This window comes from Dryobates pubescens, chromosome 11 (assembly GCF_014839835.1).
Source record: "Dryobates pubescens isolate bDryPub1 chromosome 11, bDryPub1.pri, whole genome shotgun sequence".
NCBI lineage: Eukaryota > Metazoa > Chordata > Aves > Piciformes > Picidae > Dryobates > Dryobates pubescens.
In genome coordinates, this window is record NC_071622.1 from 27,737,166 (window position 1) to 27,751,187 (window position 14,022).

General features: G+C 48.7%; 2 protein-coding genes across 2 annotated transcripts; one reads left to right on the top strand and one right to left on the bottom strand.

Moving 5' to 3' along the window:
- The first annotated feature begins 3,081 nt into the window (after positions 1 to 3,081).
- On the top strand, positions 3,082 to 5,012 carry INSL5 (insulin like 5). The gene is made up of 2 exons (XM_054165483.1): positions 3,082 to 3,507; positions 4,810 to 5,012. The coding sequence occupies exons 1-2, from the start codon at positions 3,189 to 3,191 to the stop codon at positions 5,010 to 5,012; spliced, it is 522 nt and encodes a 173-aa protein (XP_054021458.1). The 5' UTR covers positions 3,082 to 3,188.
- Positions 5,013 to 6,650: 1,638 nt separating this feature from the next.
- DYNLT5 (dynein light chain Tctex-type family member 5) lies at positions 6,651 to 8,738 on the bottom strand. The gene is made up of 3 exons (XM_054165399.1): positions 8,680 to 8,738; positions 8,450 to 8,574; positions 6,651 to 6,953 (listed from the first exon to the last, which is right to left on the bottom strand). Exons 1-3 carry the CDS (start codon positions 8,714 to 8,716, stop codon positions 6,750 to 6,752), a joined length of 366 nt encoding a protein of 121 aa, XP_054021374.1. The 5' UTR covers positions 8,717 to 8,738; the 3' UTR covers positions 6,651 to 6,749.
- Positions 8,739 to 14,022: the final 5,284 nt, after the last annotated feature.

Here is a 14,022-nt window from a genome sequence, read left to right on the forward strand (position 1 = left end):
GCCTCTCTTACGGTACAGAGGTGACAGAAAGGTCTCAATGGTTTTTTTCCCTTGTGTTTTTCCTCCCTTTTTTACCTCCTCCCTCTTTTTAACCTAATTTTTTTAACCTCCAATGTCTTTTCTCCTTGGGTTTTTCCTCCCCTTTTTTACCTCCAAGGTTTTTTCACCTTGTATTTTTCTTCCCTTTTTTTGACTTCCAAGGTCTTCCTCTTTGGATTGCCCAAAAAAGCAAAAATGTCCCAATCGGTAGCTATAACAGCTGGAACCCAGCTCAAGTCCTTACCTGATGCCATCTGTGCCTCCTCTGTGAAACCACACAGCAAATGAAAGGAATTTTTACCAGATCCACCTTGTCCATCATCCCATAAATGACACCTGAGGGTGAGAGTGAGCTCTGAGTGGCACTGGGTGCTCCTGCAAGCTGCAGATCATCCCATGCCAGACAGAAGTGTAGAACCCTGGCAAATGAGGACAAAGCAAAACTGCAGTTTAAATTCACTCTGCTCCACTTTTCTGAAGGCCCCTCAACCAAGGGAACAGTGTGGTCCTAGAGCAAGGATTATCTCTTTCAGCTCTGGAAGACAGATCTATGGGTTTTGAGAGTCCATCACCCTTCACACAGCCCATTCCCAGCAACTAGAGAGCTGAAAGCTGTTGGGAATCATAGGATGGTTTGTGTTGGAAGGGACCTTACAGATCATCTGGTTCCAACCTCCCTGCCATGGGCAGGGACACCTTCCACTAGACCAGGTTGCTCAATGTCTCATCCTACCTGGCCTTGAATACCTCCTGGGAGGGAAGGCTTGCTATAGCCTGCACTGATGGTTGGAAGCATGCAGTGTTTGGCTGCATGGGCTGTCTTTCTGGGGAGCAGATCAGAAGAAACAGGAAAAATCACCCAGCAAACCACTAGTGGAATGTTTTACAGGATTTTCAGACACTGATTGCTTATCAAAAGCATGAAGCATCTCTCCAGAAGAGTAATTAAGATCTGAGCTCTAGCCCTACTGCCTGATGAGATCCTTGAGGTCACTTCCAACCTGGCATTCTATGAGTGCAGCTGGTATCTCTCCACCACAGAACCCCAGCATAGTGGGGGTTGGAAGGTATCTGAAGATCATCCAGTCCAACCCCCCTGCTAAAGCAGAGGCACCCACAGCAGCTTGCCCAGCATCACAATGGCCAGCTGGGTTTGGAAGCTCTCCAGACAAGGAGACTCCACAGCCTCTCTGGACAGCCAGCTCCAGGGCTCCAGCACCCTCACACCAAGCAAGTTTCTCCTCCTCTTCAGGTGGAACCTCCTGGGTTCCAGTTTGTGCCCTGGGTCTGGATGTTCCAGAACTTTGGCAGAGAAGCACTTTGCCAAGCTGGCAGAGACATCAGCTGGCTGCTCCTGCAAGCATGATGCATCGAGAGAGGTATTTTATAGATACAGGACATTCAGACTCTCATTAGCCTGACAATAAACATCCAACATTCAAACACATCACTGAAGTTAAAGATCATTTGTGAGGCATTAACAGTCACTTTCTCCTGCCTTCTGTACATTTCAAAGCCAACATCTAAGTTTATCCTTGACATAAAATGAAACCTTGACCATTTCAAAAGACAAAAAAGCCATTAAGGCGAATCATCTGTTAATGATTATTACAATTCTGAACTGAACACACCCTGTGTTTTCCATGGGTGCTCACCACTGTTTGCTCACCCAAGCAACTGGTGCAAGATGAGCTTTCTGTCAAGGCTGGAACACCTCCTGATTCACCTTGCTCATAGTGGAAGCTCATTAACTGGAACATTATGGTGCTGGAAAACACTGGTGGTGCTAGGAAATGCTAAAGATCACCAAAGCTCCTCGTCTATTTTGTTGTCAAACATGGGATTTCTGACCTCATAATGGCCAAATTTTCTCCTTGAGGCATTTTATTGCAAGACTTTTTTTTTATAGCAGCTTGCAGCAATTACTGCCAACAACCTGCAAAGCAACAGGGAGGGATCACCTTCATCATCAACCTGCTGACCTCCAGTCCCAGAGGACACTGACACTGCTCTAGGGAACCCACTTCTGCCTGTCAGATGTGACCAAAAGGACAAGGACAGACAAGAGAAACTTCTTCTCTGTGAGGCTGCTAGAGCCCTGGAGCAGGCTGCCCAGAGAGGTTGTGGAGTCTCTTTCTTTGGAGAGATTCCAAAGCCACCTGGCCCCTGTGATCCTGGGCACGCAGTTGTGTGCTTGCTTTAGAACCTCCACCTGTCTTTTAAAGCATTTATAGACAAGGGCTATCTCCACAGGCCTCAATGCAGAGGCACATGATGCCTACGCTTGCCACCAAAGCCCCTCAGTACCTGACTGTCTCATGAGGGACTGCCCAGCACTGGCAGATTCCTCTGAAGAGTCCATAGTCATCCAACTTGACAAGGAGATCACAGAATCCCAGCATGGCAGGAGTTGAAATGGACCTCTGGACATCATCCAGTCCAACCCTCCTGCTAAAGCAAGGGCACCCACAGCAACTTGCCCAGGGTCACAATGGTCAGGTGGGTTTGGAAGCTCTCCAGAGAAGGAGACTCCACAACCTCTCTGGGCAGCCTGCTCCAGGGCTTCAGCACCCTCACACCAAAGAAGTTTCTCCTCCTGCTTAGAGGGAGCCTCCTGGGTTCCAGTTTATGCCCATTGCCCCTTGTGCAGTCACTGGCCACCACTGAAAAGAGTCTGGCCCCATCCTCTTGCCTTCAGGGCTCTTTAAATACTGGTAAGCAGAAATATCTATGGGATTCTTGGGATGACAAGAAGACAGGGGTAATGAAGAAGTATGTGGCTGCAGGCACCACTGAAAGAAGCCCACTTCTTATTAATTTGGGATCATTAACAGAAAAAGACCTCAAGCTGCTTCAAGTGTGATAAGAGGCATGAGAAATCCACAGGCTGTGGTAGCAGAGCTGGGTGGGAAGAGACAAAAGGCACTAGCTACCAACCATGTGATAAACAGCCCTTCACTTCTGCAGAACATACACAGTATATACACTGATCCAAGATGTACCCTATAAACGTGATAGTACCCCTGTCCCTCCAGTAAGGCAGTGACATGGTCTTGAGAAGTCTTTACTAGCTGATAGGGATCCCAGTATAAACCCCAAAGCACTTCAAAAGCTACCAGGAACAGGTGATTAACTGGTTGGCAGCAAACATGAAGTCATCCTCAGAACAAGCCCTTACTCAGTGGAGCGTGGAGGCCCTCAGTATAAAGGAGAGGACTTCAGAGCTCCTCACCTCATCCCCCTGGATTCCTCCTGCCTTGCCAATGCCCCACTGGGAAGCTGAGTTTCAGAGGATGAGGGGCACAGCGCTGCTGCTGGCCTTGCTGGCTGTCCTGGTTGCAGCAGGAGAAGGAAGAGGTGAGGGAAACACCGTGAAGCTCTGCGGGAGGGACTTTGTCCGAGCTGTTGTCTTCACCTGCGGTGGCTCTCGGTGGAAAAGGCACTTGACTGATTATCATTACCTGTTTGGTGAGTACTAATTAACACACTGCAAGCTAATCACCCCTGCAAGGCTCACCCAGCTCCCAGGAGATGCAGGAGAACCACATCCCCTTCAGGCAGAGCTTGCTTGGCTTCTATTCCTTGTTGCTACTTCGATAACTAAAAACCATTTTAGATGAAGATTTTCCAAGTCAAGGAGTGAAGCCCAAAGCTATCCCTGAAAATCTCCATCTGAAATGTCAGAAAGAAGCTTTGCCACACTCAACCCAAGTGTTTCATCATTGTCCTTTACCTCTTTTCCCAGTAAAACCCAGAAAACTTATTGTATCCTAAGAATGCCCTAATTAAAGCATATCAAGTACACACTCTGCAGGTTCAGTGTCTTCACCAGGCTGGACAGACTTAACATTTCTTAGCACATTTGAGATGGAGTCAGAAAATTCAGCCATTGCTAGAAAATTGTACTCTGGTAACCTAAATTCAATGAGAGAAAAGGAAATAAATGAGAAAAAAAAAATAAAGGAGGCAGCAGACAGGAGCAGGGCTTCCAGCTGGCTGCTGCTCACAAGTGGTGCTCCTCAGGGCTCAGTACTAGGGCCAGATCTCTTTAACTGATGGTCTGGACAAAGGAATTGAGGCACCCTCAGTTTGCAGATGACACTAAGTTGGGTGGGAGTGTTGAGGGTAGGGAGGGTAGGGAGGCTGTGGCCAGTGGGTTGAGGTTCAACAAGGCCAAGTAATGGGTCCTGCACTTGAGTCACAAGGACTCCATCAAGGCTCCAGCCTTGGGGCAGAGTGCCTGGGAACAGCCCAGTAGAGAAAGACCTTGGGGTGTTAGTCAACAGCTGGCTGAAGATGAACCAGTGTGGGTCCAGGTGGCCAAGAAGGCCACCAGCATCCTGGCCTGGTTCAGCAATAGTGTGGACAGCAGAAGTAGGAAAGTGATTGTCTCCCTATACTGGGTACTGGTGAGGTCATACCTCAAGTCTTGGGTTGTTTTGGGCTCCTCACTCCAAGGACATCAAGGTGCTGGAGCAGATCCAGAGAAGGGCAACAAAGCTGGTGAAGGGTCTGGAGAAATCTGGTGAGGAGCAGCAAAGGGACTTGGTGTTGTTTAACCCAGGGAAAATGCAGGTGAGGGGAGACCTTCTCACTCTGCAACTACCCAGCTGTAGACCCTTCACCAGCTTCACTGCCCTCCTTCGGACATGAAACCTCTCTGTTGTTCACACCCAAAACATGGGAAGTCTCCCCTTCTAGTAAAGGTATTATCAACTTTTCCATGATTCTGTGACTTCTCCTTTGTAACTTCTAATTTTTATGTGACAGAGGGCGACAATCCCCTGCCTTTCTCACAAGACAGCAACTCCTTGACATCCACAGAGCAGAGGCTGGAGACAGAGAACAAAGAACTGAGGCCTGAGATGGAGAGCAAACCATCTGTGTTCAGAAAGCGTGAAGCAGCCAAGCTGCTGACCACATCCTGCTGCAGCATTGGCTGCAGTGAGAGAGAGATCAGCTCCCTCTGCTAAAGCACAAAGCACAGGGCTCAGTTCCTGTGGCACAGCTTTCATGGATTAAAACTGTCCTGACCAAAACCATCTGTGTGGGTGATCATGACATAAACCACCACTGAGGAATGAGAACAAACCCAAGGCAGCATGCCATGGGGTCTTTAACAGAAAGGTCCAGACCTGGGGGAGCCCTGCTCCCTAAGCAGGACATAACTTGAAGTCTGGCCAGCAGGACCAGGGCAGGGATTGTCCTCCTGGATTCAGCACTGGTGAGGCCATATCTCTAATATTGGGTCGAGTTTTGGGCCCGTCACTCCAAGGACACTGAGGTGCTGGAGCAGGTCCACAGAAGGGCAGCAAAGATGTGAGGGTCTGGAGAACAGGTGTGGTAAGGAGCAGCTGAGGGAACTGGGGTTGTTCAGACCAGAGAAAAGGAGGCTGAGGGGAGATCTTCTGGCTCTCTACAACTCCCTGAAAGGAGGTTGGAGCCAAGTCGGGGTTGGTCTCTTCTCTCACAGAACAAGGGACAGGACAAAAGGAAATAGCCTCAAGAAGCCTCAGGAGAGGTTTAGGTTGGACACAAGGAACAATTTCTTCTCCAAAATGGTTGTCAAGGCCTAGCCCAGGCTGCCCAGGGCAGGGGTGGAATCCCCATCCCTGGAGCCGTCTCAAAGCCATGGACATGTGGCGCTGAGAGACATGGTTTAGTGGTGAGACCCGAGTTAACAGTTGGACTCCATGATCTTAGAAGTCTCTTCCAACCCAAATGATTCTGTAACATTTTTGTCTTGATTACAAACTCCATGGGACCAAGCTAGTCTCCTCCAAGCAGAACTAGACACCTTCTCAGCCACTTTCTCTGCATTCAGGGCATTTCTCAGTGCTCAGGGGCAGCCCCCAGCAAACAAAGCGCCTAACTTCCACACTCCTTGCTGCCCTCTCACCACCAACGCCTCCCAGACATCCCTGGCCCCAGCAGGATGGTGTGAAGGGGTCCCTCCAACCCCCAGACTGAGCAGAGTATCCTGCAGCATCAAGCTGCTGCTGGAATACAGCCTGCACACAAAGCCAGGGCCACAGGGCAGTGCTCTATCACCCACAGACCCCTCCCCAGCCAAAAAGGGACAGCAGGAAAAGGAGGGGAGGCCCACAGGGTGAAATGAGAGATTTAATACAACCACCAAGCTAATATTAATACCAAAGCAAATATAAGTTATACAAAGTGATACTCAGCCCAGTGAATGTGGTGGCCACAATAAACGGGACAGCATCCTCAGGATGAGTTTGACCAGCAAGTTCCTCCAGGGAGAGCAACCTTTAAGAAGAGGAGCTAGAGGAGCCCTCATTCTCAACAAACTTCTCCTTTATACTGACTGTGTCATTTATGGTATGGGATACACCTGTAGCCAGCTTAGGGCACCTGTCCTGACTCCTGCCCTTCCCAGCTTAAGCTCATGACCTTCTGGAAGCTGCTAATGGCCTGCAGACCAGGGCTGCTTTATGATTCTATCCCAGCCAAACCAGGACACAAACACATTCCAAACCAAGTGTAAGTTGCCTTGGTCCTTCACAACTACTTTCAACACCAGAAACAGGAAGAGTTAGGCTGAATGTTCATTTCTCCTGCTGTTAGATGCAACATGGAAATTTGGGACATGGTTTAGCAGCCATGGAGGTGTTGGGTTGATGGTTGGACTCAATGATCTTAGAGGTCTCTTGCAGCTGAAACAATTCTACGATTCTCTCACTACCTCCTTATTCAAAATAGACAGCATAGACCTTTGCAACAGCAAAGAGCGAAGGGTTCTTGAACACGTACGACGAGAAGGTATCGCTTGCAGGATCCCACAGGCACCTGCTTCCAATCTGCATGCTCTGCTCGTTCAGCTGCCCAATCGTTGTCACCACAACAATCTTGTACCTGGGGATCATAAGGTCTTTTACCCGAGCTTTAATAACCTGCAAGAGAGGGAAAAAAAACAACCACATTTAGACCCAAGTGGTGAGCCCTTTTTAGAGGACATGCTCAGGGGTTTTGTTTTCCAGGCCAGCTTGGCTTACTGTTGGGCCCTGAAGAACCCCATGGTAACAAGCAGCCTGTTTGTTTTCTTTCTTTGTCTTCAGTTTTCCTTTCTGCATTTCTCCTCTGTACTCATTCTGCTTTATTTATTTCCCTCCCCCTGTCTCAAAAAACAAGACCTAAGCAGCAAGGTGGAGTCTGCTAGCCCAAACCTCACAGTTCTGGAACATCAATTCCAATTGCATTACCTTCAGTGTGCTTAAATCCTGAGCTAAAGGCAGTGCCTGTAGGAAGCAGTTTAGTTCACAGACTTAGAATGGTCTGGAATGGAAGGGACTTTAAAGATCATCCAGTTCCAAATCCCCCGCCACAGGTAGGGACACCTCCCACTAGAGCAGGTTGCTCAGGGCCTCGTCCAACCCGGCCTTGAATGCTTCCAGGGAGGGGGTATCCTAATGTCAATGTTAGAATCAATCCTAATGTCATTCTGGAGAGGTCTGATACATAGTTAAAATTTATAAATGGCATTTCTGGACAGGGTAACCATAGCATGGAGTTTTTACTGAACACAGGAGGTTCCACATAAACATGCAGAAAAAATTCTTCACTTTGAAGGTGGAAGAACACTGGAGCAGGCTGCAAGAGGAAAATAGAACACAATTCAGTTCTGCAGCTTCATCTAACTTTCTGGGTTTTGAAACCAGCTCAAGAGACACAGCAAACTACTGGAGAGAGTCCAGCAGAAGCAATAAATATGCTGAGGGGCCTGGAGCATCTCTGTGAAGAGGAAAGGCTGAGAGACCTGGGGCTGTTGAGCCTGCAGAAGAACAGCCTGAGAGGGTATCTGACCAATGCTTAGCAAGAGCTAAGGGACGTGTTGAAGGGGCAATAGGATGGGACCAGATTCTTCTCAGTGGTGCCCAGTGACAGGACATGGGGCAATGGGCACAAACTGGAACCCAGGAGGTTCCAACTGAACAGGAGAAGAAACTTTGGTGTAAGGGTGGTGGAGCAGGCTGCCCAGAGAGGCTGTAGAGTCTCTGTCTCCGGAAGCTTCCAAACCTGTTTGAATGTGTGTCTGGTTGATTTACTCTAAGTGATCCTGCTTTTGCAGGGGGGTTGGACTAGATGATCTTCAGAAGTCCCTTCCAAGCCCCTATCCCCCAGCCCACCTCCACCCATTCTCCAGTTCTGTGATGCTGTGTAACCGTGCTTGGCCAGAGCAACTGCTTGCTTGGACAAACCTCACCACCAACTCATATAAACTCTCACCCACCTCAGAGCAACCCTTGGTGCCCCTTGCTGGCATACTCCAGCATTTATTTTTCACTTTTATCTGGGGTCTCCCGGCCCCGACGGCCACCTCCCTGACACCCCCTGGAGGCATGAGGGCAAGACGGCAGCCCCACGCCTCACACCTCCAGCCTAGCGGTACCTCCGCGATGTCCTCCGCCAGGTCTCTGCACCGGGCCGGTTCATAGGGCTGCTCCTTCAGGTAGCTCCCCAGCACATCCTTCAGGATCTCATCCACCGCCGCCACCGGGAAGCGCACGGCGGGAGCTGAGGGGCAGGCGGAGAGGTTAGACTCGAGTCTCTGAGGGAAATCCCACCGCCAGCGCAGCTCCCCCTCGCCCCACCCCGAACCGCCCTGCCCCGAGGCCTCACCCGAGCGGGGGTCGCTGCCAGCCCCGCCGCCATCCATGCCCGCCCCGTTGCTGGGGGCGGGCGGAAGGGCGGGGCGCCGGGACCCGGCTCCCGCTGACCGCGGGGCGGCGCCGGCCGCTGCGTTCCCGCCCAGCCCGGGCCGGTGTTACCGGCGCTGGTGGCCGTGGTTTGCCCTCTTCGCCCGTGTCCACACAGCCCCCGTGGGTCCCTCCCGTGTCTTCACAGCCTTCACGGGTCTCCGCAAGTCCCCGTGGGCTCCTGTGACCTCCAAGTGTCCACACAAGTCCCCACAGCTCCCTGACATCCTCATGGCTCCTGGGGGTCCCTGCAGCCTCCGCATGACTCCCACGGCTTCACGCAGCCCTTAAACGTCCCTAGGGCCACTGCGGGTCTTCAGGGCCTTCACAGGTGCCCACATGCACCTAAAGCCCCCTTGGGTCCCCGTGGCTACTATATACAGCCCACCATGTGTTCCTATGGCCTCCACAGGTCCCCACATGTCCCTATAGCTCACAGAGGTCCCCGGTGACCCCTGTGGACCTTCATGGACCCCACAGGTCACCACATGCCCCTATACCCCCCATGTGTCCCCATGGCCCGCAGAGGTCTTCTGTGACCCCTGTAGATCCCCACAGACCCCACAGGTCACCATATGTCCCTATAGCCCACACAGGTCCCCATGAGCTCTGTGATCTCATTGGTCTCCACAAGTGCCTGAAAGGATGGGGCTGGTGCTGGTCTCTTCTCACAAGTTATTAGTGATGGACCAAGAAGCTATGACTGGGTAGGGTTAGGCTGGACATTAGGAAAAAATTTTTCCCAGCAAGAGTGGTCAGGCATTGGAATGTGCTGCCCAGGGAGGTGATGGAGTCACCAACTCTGGATGTGTTTAAAGGTTGTCTGGATGTGGTGCTTGGGGATATGGTTTAGGGGTGAACTTTGTAGAGTAGGGTTATTGGTTGGACTTGGTGATCCTGAGGGTATTTACCAACCTGAATGTTTCTGTGATTCTGTGCTGTCCATGGATCCCACAGGTCCCCACATATGGCTACATCCCCTGTGTGTCCTTACAACCCTGACATGTCCTCCATGGATGCCCTCAAGCCCTGCTGGCCACCATCCTTCATATTTCAGCCCACCACAGATATCCTCACAGCCCCCATGCATCCCTTCAAACCATCCCCCGTCCCCATAGACTCCACACATCCCCCCATGCCACCCCCAAGCTGTCCCCAGGCTGGGAAGCTGCACACAGCTCCAGCAACAATGACATCTCGGGCCAGGGATATGGTAACCCCTGATAGCTCTGCCCAGCTCCTCTGGATGTTCCTGCACATACAAGCAAAACTCACTCAGAGAGGATGTTATTTTACTGGTTTTGTTTATTTTCAAGGAGAAAAAAAAAAAAAAAATCACATTTAAATTGCAACTCAGTCAGGTATTGAGTGTGGTCCTTACGGATGGAATTAATAAACTTTGCTCAGACGTGGGGATTTATTTGTTGCAACGTTCTGCATGGTAAATAATTGCATATTCAAGAGTTTGTGAAATGGGTGATGGGGTTGGGGGAAGAATGGAGGAGAGACATTTATTAAAAAAAAAAACAAAACAAACCAACCATTATTTACAAAAAAAAAAAAATTAAAAAGAAAAAGAAAAAAAAAATTAATAAATTATATCCACAGAGTCATATTCTAATCTATAAGGCAAGTAACATTTAAAATATGTTGTTTTCATGATTATCTTCAACAAGTCAATACAACACATTCATATTACCAGTGGTCAAATGCAAAGCTTTGCTGCAATAGTCTGTGTGCAACAAACCTTTTATGCCTTTTAAAGTCATTCATTTTGTTGTGGCTTTTTTTTTTTTTTCTTTCTTTTTTTTTTTTTTCTCTGAGAACAGTAGGTAAGCAGCAAAGTTTTTCATCACAGACTAAGCAGGACCTAGGCCATCGTAGAACTAAAGGTATAATATATCTCATTGCACGTTTAGGCAAAAAAGGCCAGCCATTCATTAACTTAGTTAACTTAAATCTTAAAAATAGACCTGTGCATCTTAATCCACAAATATTTATAAACATTTTATACATGAGGGAGGTCATAAAATGATACAGGGACGATACCTGGGGAAATCCAATTTACTTCTGGGGCTTCCTCTGGTTTCAGAGGCATCACGGTGAAGTTCTCCTGTGCCCTGCATCCTCTACCCACCAGCCTGTGGCTGCAGGACTGGAGCTTATTTAAACCACAACCTGACTTGATTCTTCTCTCAAACCCTGACTAACATCTCCATATGGTTTCAGAGGTGTCATGGTGAGGTTCTCTTGTGCCCTGCATCCTCTACCTACCAGCCTGTGGCTGCAGGACTGGAGCTTTAAACCACAACCTGATTCTCCTCTCATACGGTTTATGACATCAAAGCAACTGAGTGATTTCATAAACCTTAGAGTATTTTGTAGTGGAAAACCCGTCCTGTGTGGAATATGAACCCAGCAGCAGGATGGCATGTCCTCAGCAATTCACCTTTCATCTAGAAAGAGGGGGATTTTGCACAGATATTCCCAATGCCTTGCTAAACCCTGGCATGTTTTATCACACACTGTAGTGAAGTCCTGCTTGCGTGCGCACCTTTGAAGGGCATCACCACACTAACACTTGCGATTGCAAGACCAATTGTCAGCAGCATTTTCTGCAGTCCTTCCTAAAGTGATAGGGGAGGTCATGCAGGAGGTAGGGGGGAAGATTTCTGCAAGTCTTTTGCTAGCCTTGCAGTGAAATAAGAATTAAAATACTGACAAGCATAAAAACTTCCCAGCTCTGGAATAATGACCTTCCTTGGGAAATTGTGAGGAAAAGAAGAAAGGAAGAATTCTGGCTATGAAATGGCATCTTTGAGACTCATTTCTTACCAGCAGAGTACAATGTGATGTGTTTTGGTTATGGTAAGCTTCAAAATAAAGGGTGTTTTTTTAAGCAAAACCTTTTCACGTACAAACAACAAAAGGGTAGGGATAAAACGCACTCCATATTCAGTGTAGCAAAGTGACTTTCTCGGGTTGATGTTGGATATTTGGGTAACAGACCCATGGGTTGTAGTTCCCAAAAAGAAAAGGTGAAATGGAGCAGGATTCCTTTGTGACACAGAGAAGACAGGGAAAAGAGGGAGAGATCCAAGGAGGGCTGAATCTTTTTCGTAAAGGAAGTTTTGCTCTTAGGTCATTTAAAAATAAGTCACCTATTCATTGCAGACAGCCACTGAAAAATACTGCTGTGAGACAGTGAAGCGGTGACCCTTTAGATGATGCTCATGCTGCAGGAATCTCTGCAGCCGTGGTTTCATGACTGGTTGAAATCATCCAGAACTAGGTAAATAAATACAAGTCTGACCTACAGCAGCATGGCCAGCACAGAAAGGTCTGGGCAGGGACCTTGGTAGGAAAATAATCACCCATGCAAGAGCTGACCAGTTTTTATGCCTGAGTGCTTAAGCAACTACCCTGCACCCTTGTGAACATGTTAAAGAAAGCAGATGAATCTCACCTGCCAGTGTGCATGGCTTCAAAATGATCACTTTAAGCAGCATATTTCTCTCCTTCCCCGGCCCCCCCCCGGCCCCACCCGCCCCAAATCCTGGTCACTGCCACAAGGGGTTGCCCCAACAACATCCTGCAGTGAGGGTGTGACACCAGCCTGCCTGGGAAACTCCTTTCCCTCCCTGTCCCCCCAGAACGGGATGGCATTTTAACATAAACTTTTTAACAGGGGAGTGATATTTAAGAACAAATCCAAAGACCAAATTAGAAGCTTAGTATTTGGCAGTAGTTCACACTACTGAGCAATTTCAGAGTTAAGAAATACTATTAAAGTAGAAGATCAGTCTGGAACATCTCCTGTGAGGAGCACCATAAGCTGGCTGAGAATCATGGATGTTTGCAACAAATGGAAGAAGAAAACCTGCCAAAACAACAAGAAGGAAAAAAGACTTCTTGCTCCTAACATCTAAAGGTCCAAGTCTGCAGGTGTCTGTGGGGAATAAAACCTCCCACTCAGGGCATTGTAACTCTGGGTTGCTGTGGCTGTTGAGGATCCCAGAGGAAACCCTCTTGGGGCAGAGGTGGCTGAGGACATGGTCTATAGGAAAAGGTCTATGCAAATAGCCAAGCTAAAGCCTTTCTATGCATGCATCACACCTGTTTATTATTGGTATGTCTCCTTCATTTCTCCTTGGTTTACTCAGATCTGAGTGCTGCTGAGTGAAGGGATGACAGTGCTAGAGGGCTGACCCCCTTTACACCCTCAGCAAAGGACATGCAGAACCACTTGCTCCAAAACCAAGCTCTGATGCTTAGCTCAAGAGATGCAGGTGACTTACAAGCAACCAAATCTTTTCAACTCCCTGCTAGCAGGCAGGGAGGAGCAAACAGATGCATTCTCTGAAGATATCTAGTTCTTCCTGCCTAAAAGCTGAAGCAGAAGTCTGCAGAGCCCCTGAATCCAGCAGGGCAACAGAACTGAATCTATGATTCTATGATCCCTTGTGCCCTCTCCAGAGCCACAGGCTCTGGCTGCTATTACAGAAGCTGAAATTGGGTATAAACAATCCTCTGGCCCCTCAGTAGCCTCTGCTGGACTCTCTCCAGTAGTTCCCCATCTCTCTGGAGCTGGTTTCAAAGCCCATAAAGATGGATAAAGATGCAGAACTGAATTATGCTTTATCTTCCGAGTCAGTACCTTTCGTGAGCATGCACACACCTTAACTATCCTACCATCCACATATCAGTCTGGGAGTTGTCTCAGAACTGAAATGTCTCCAGATTTCCTTCTTTTCTTTTAAGACGGGCATGGATTCCTATTTTCCTACATCACCACTACTTGGTGTTTTTAATTTAAGTCTGCTTCATTCCTGCTGCACATAATCTTTTTCTCTTCTGCCACCTTCTCAAAGCCAGGCAGAAAGATGACCAGGCTGTTGCATTTGAGACTTAGAAGCACAACTGGTCAGTCCCTCCTCTCTGTGTGGGGTAATGCTGGGGGGGCCATGCTCATATGGCACACAGGAAGACAAATGCCCAGCCAACAGGTTGCCCAGGGAGGTTGTGGATGCTCCCTCCCTGGAGGTGTTTAAGGCGAGGTTGGATGAGGCCTTGAGCAACCTGGTGGAGTGGAAGGTGTCCCTGCCCATGGCAGCGAGGCTGGAACTAGATGATCTTCAAGGCTCCTTCCAACCCAAACCATTCTACAAAGCTATGAAAATAAGCATCCCCAGGGCATTCTCCGCTCAGACATCAAAGTGGGCAGGACAAATGAAACCTACAATAGTGGACCAGCATCTTCTTGCAA

Coding starts and splice junctions, on each gene's coding strand:
- INSL5 (XM_054165483.1), top strand. CDS start 3,189: ATGAAGTCATCCTCAGAACAAGCCCTTACTCAGTGGAGCGTGGAGGCC. Junction 3,508..4,809: donor TGATTATCATTACCTGTTTG/GTGAGTACTAAT, acceptor TTTATGTGACAG/AGGGCGACAATCCCCTGCCT.
- DYNLT5 (XM_054165399.1), bottom strand. CDS start 8,716: ATGGATGGCGGCGGGGCTGGCAGCGACCCCCGCTCGG. Junction 8,575..8,679: donor TGGCAGCGACCCCCGCTCGG/GTGAGGCCTCGG, acceptor CCTGCCCCTCAG/CTCCCGCCGTGCGCTTCCCG. Junction 6,954..8,449: donor TGGCGGAGGACATCGCGGAG/GTACCGCTAGGC, acceptor CCTCTCTTGCAG/GTTATTAAAGCTCGGGTAAA.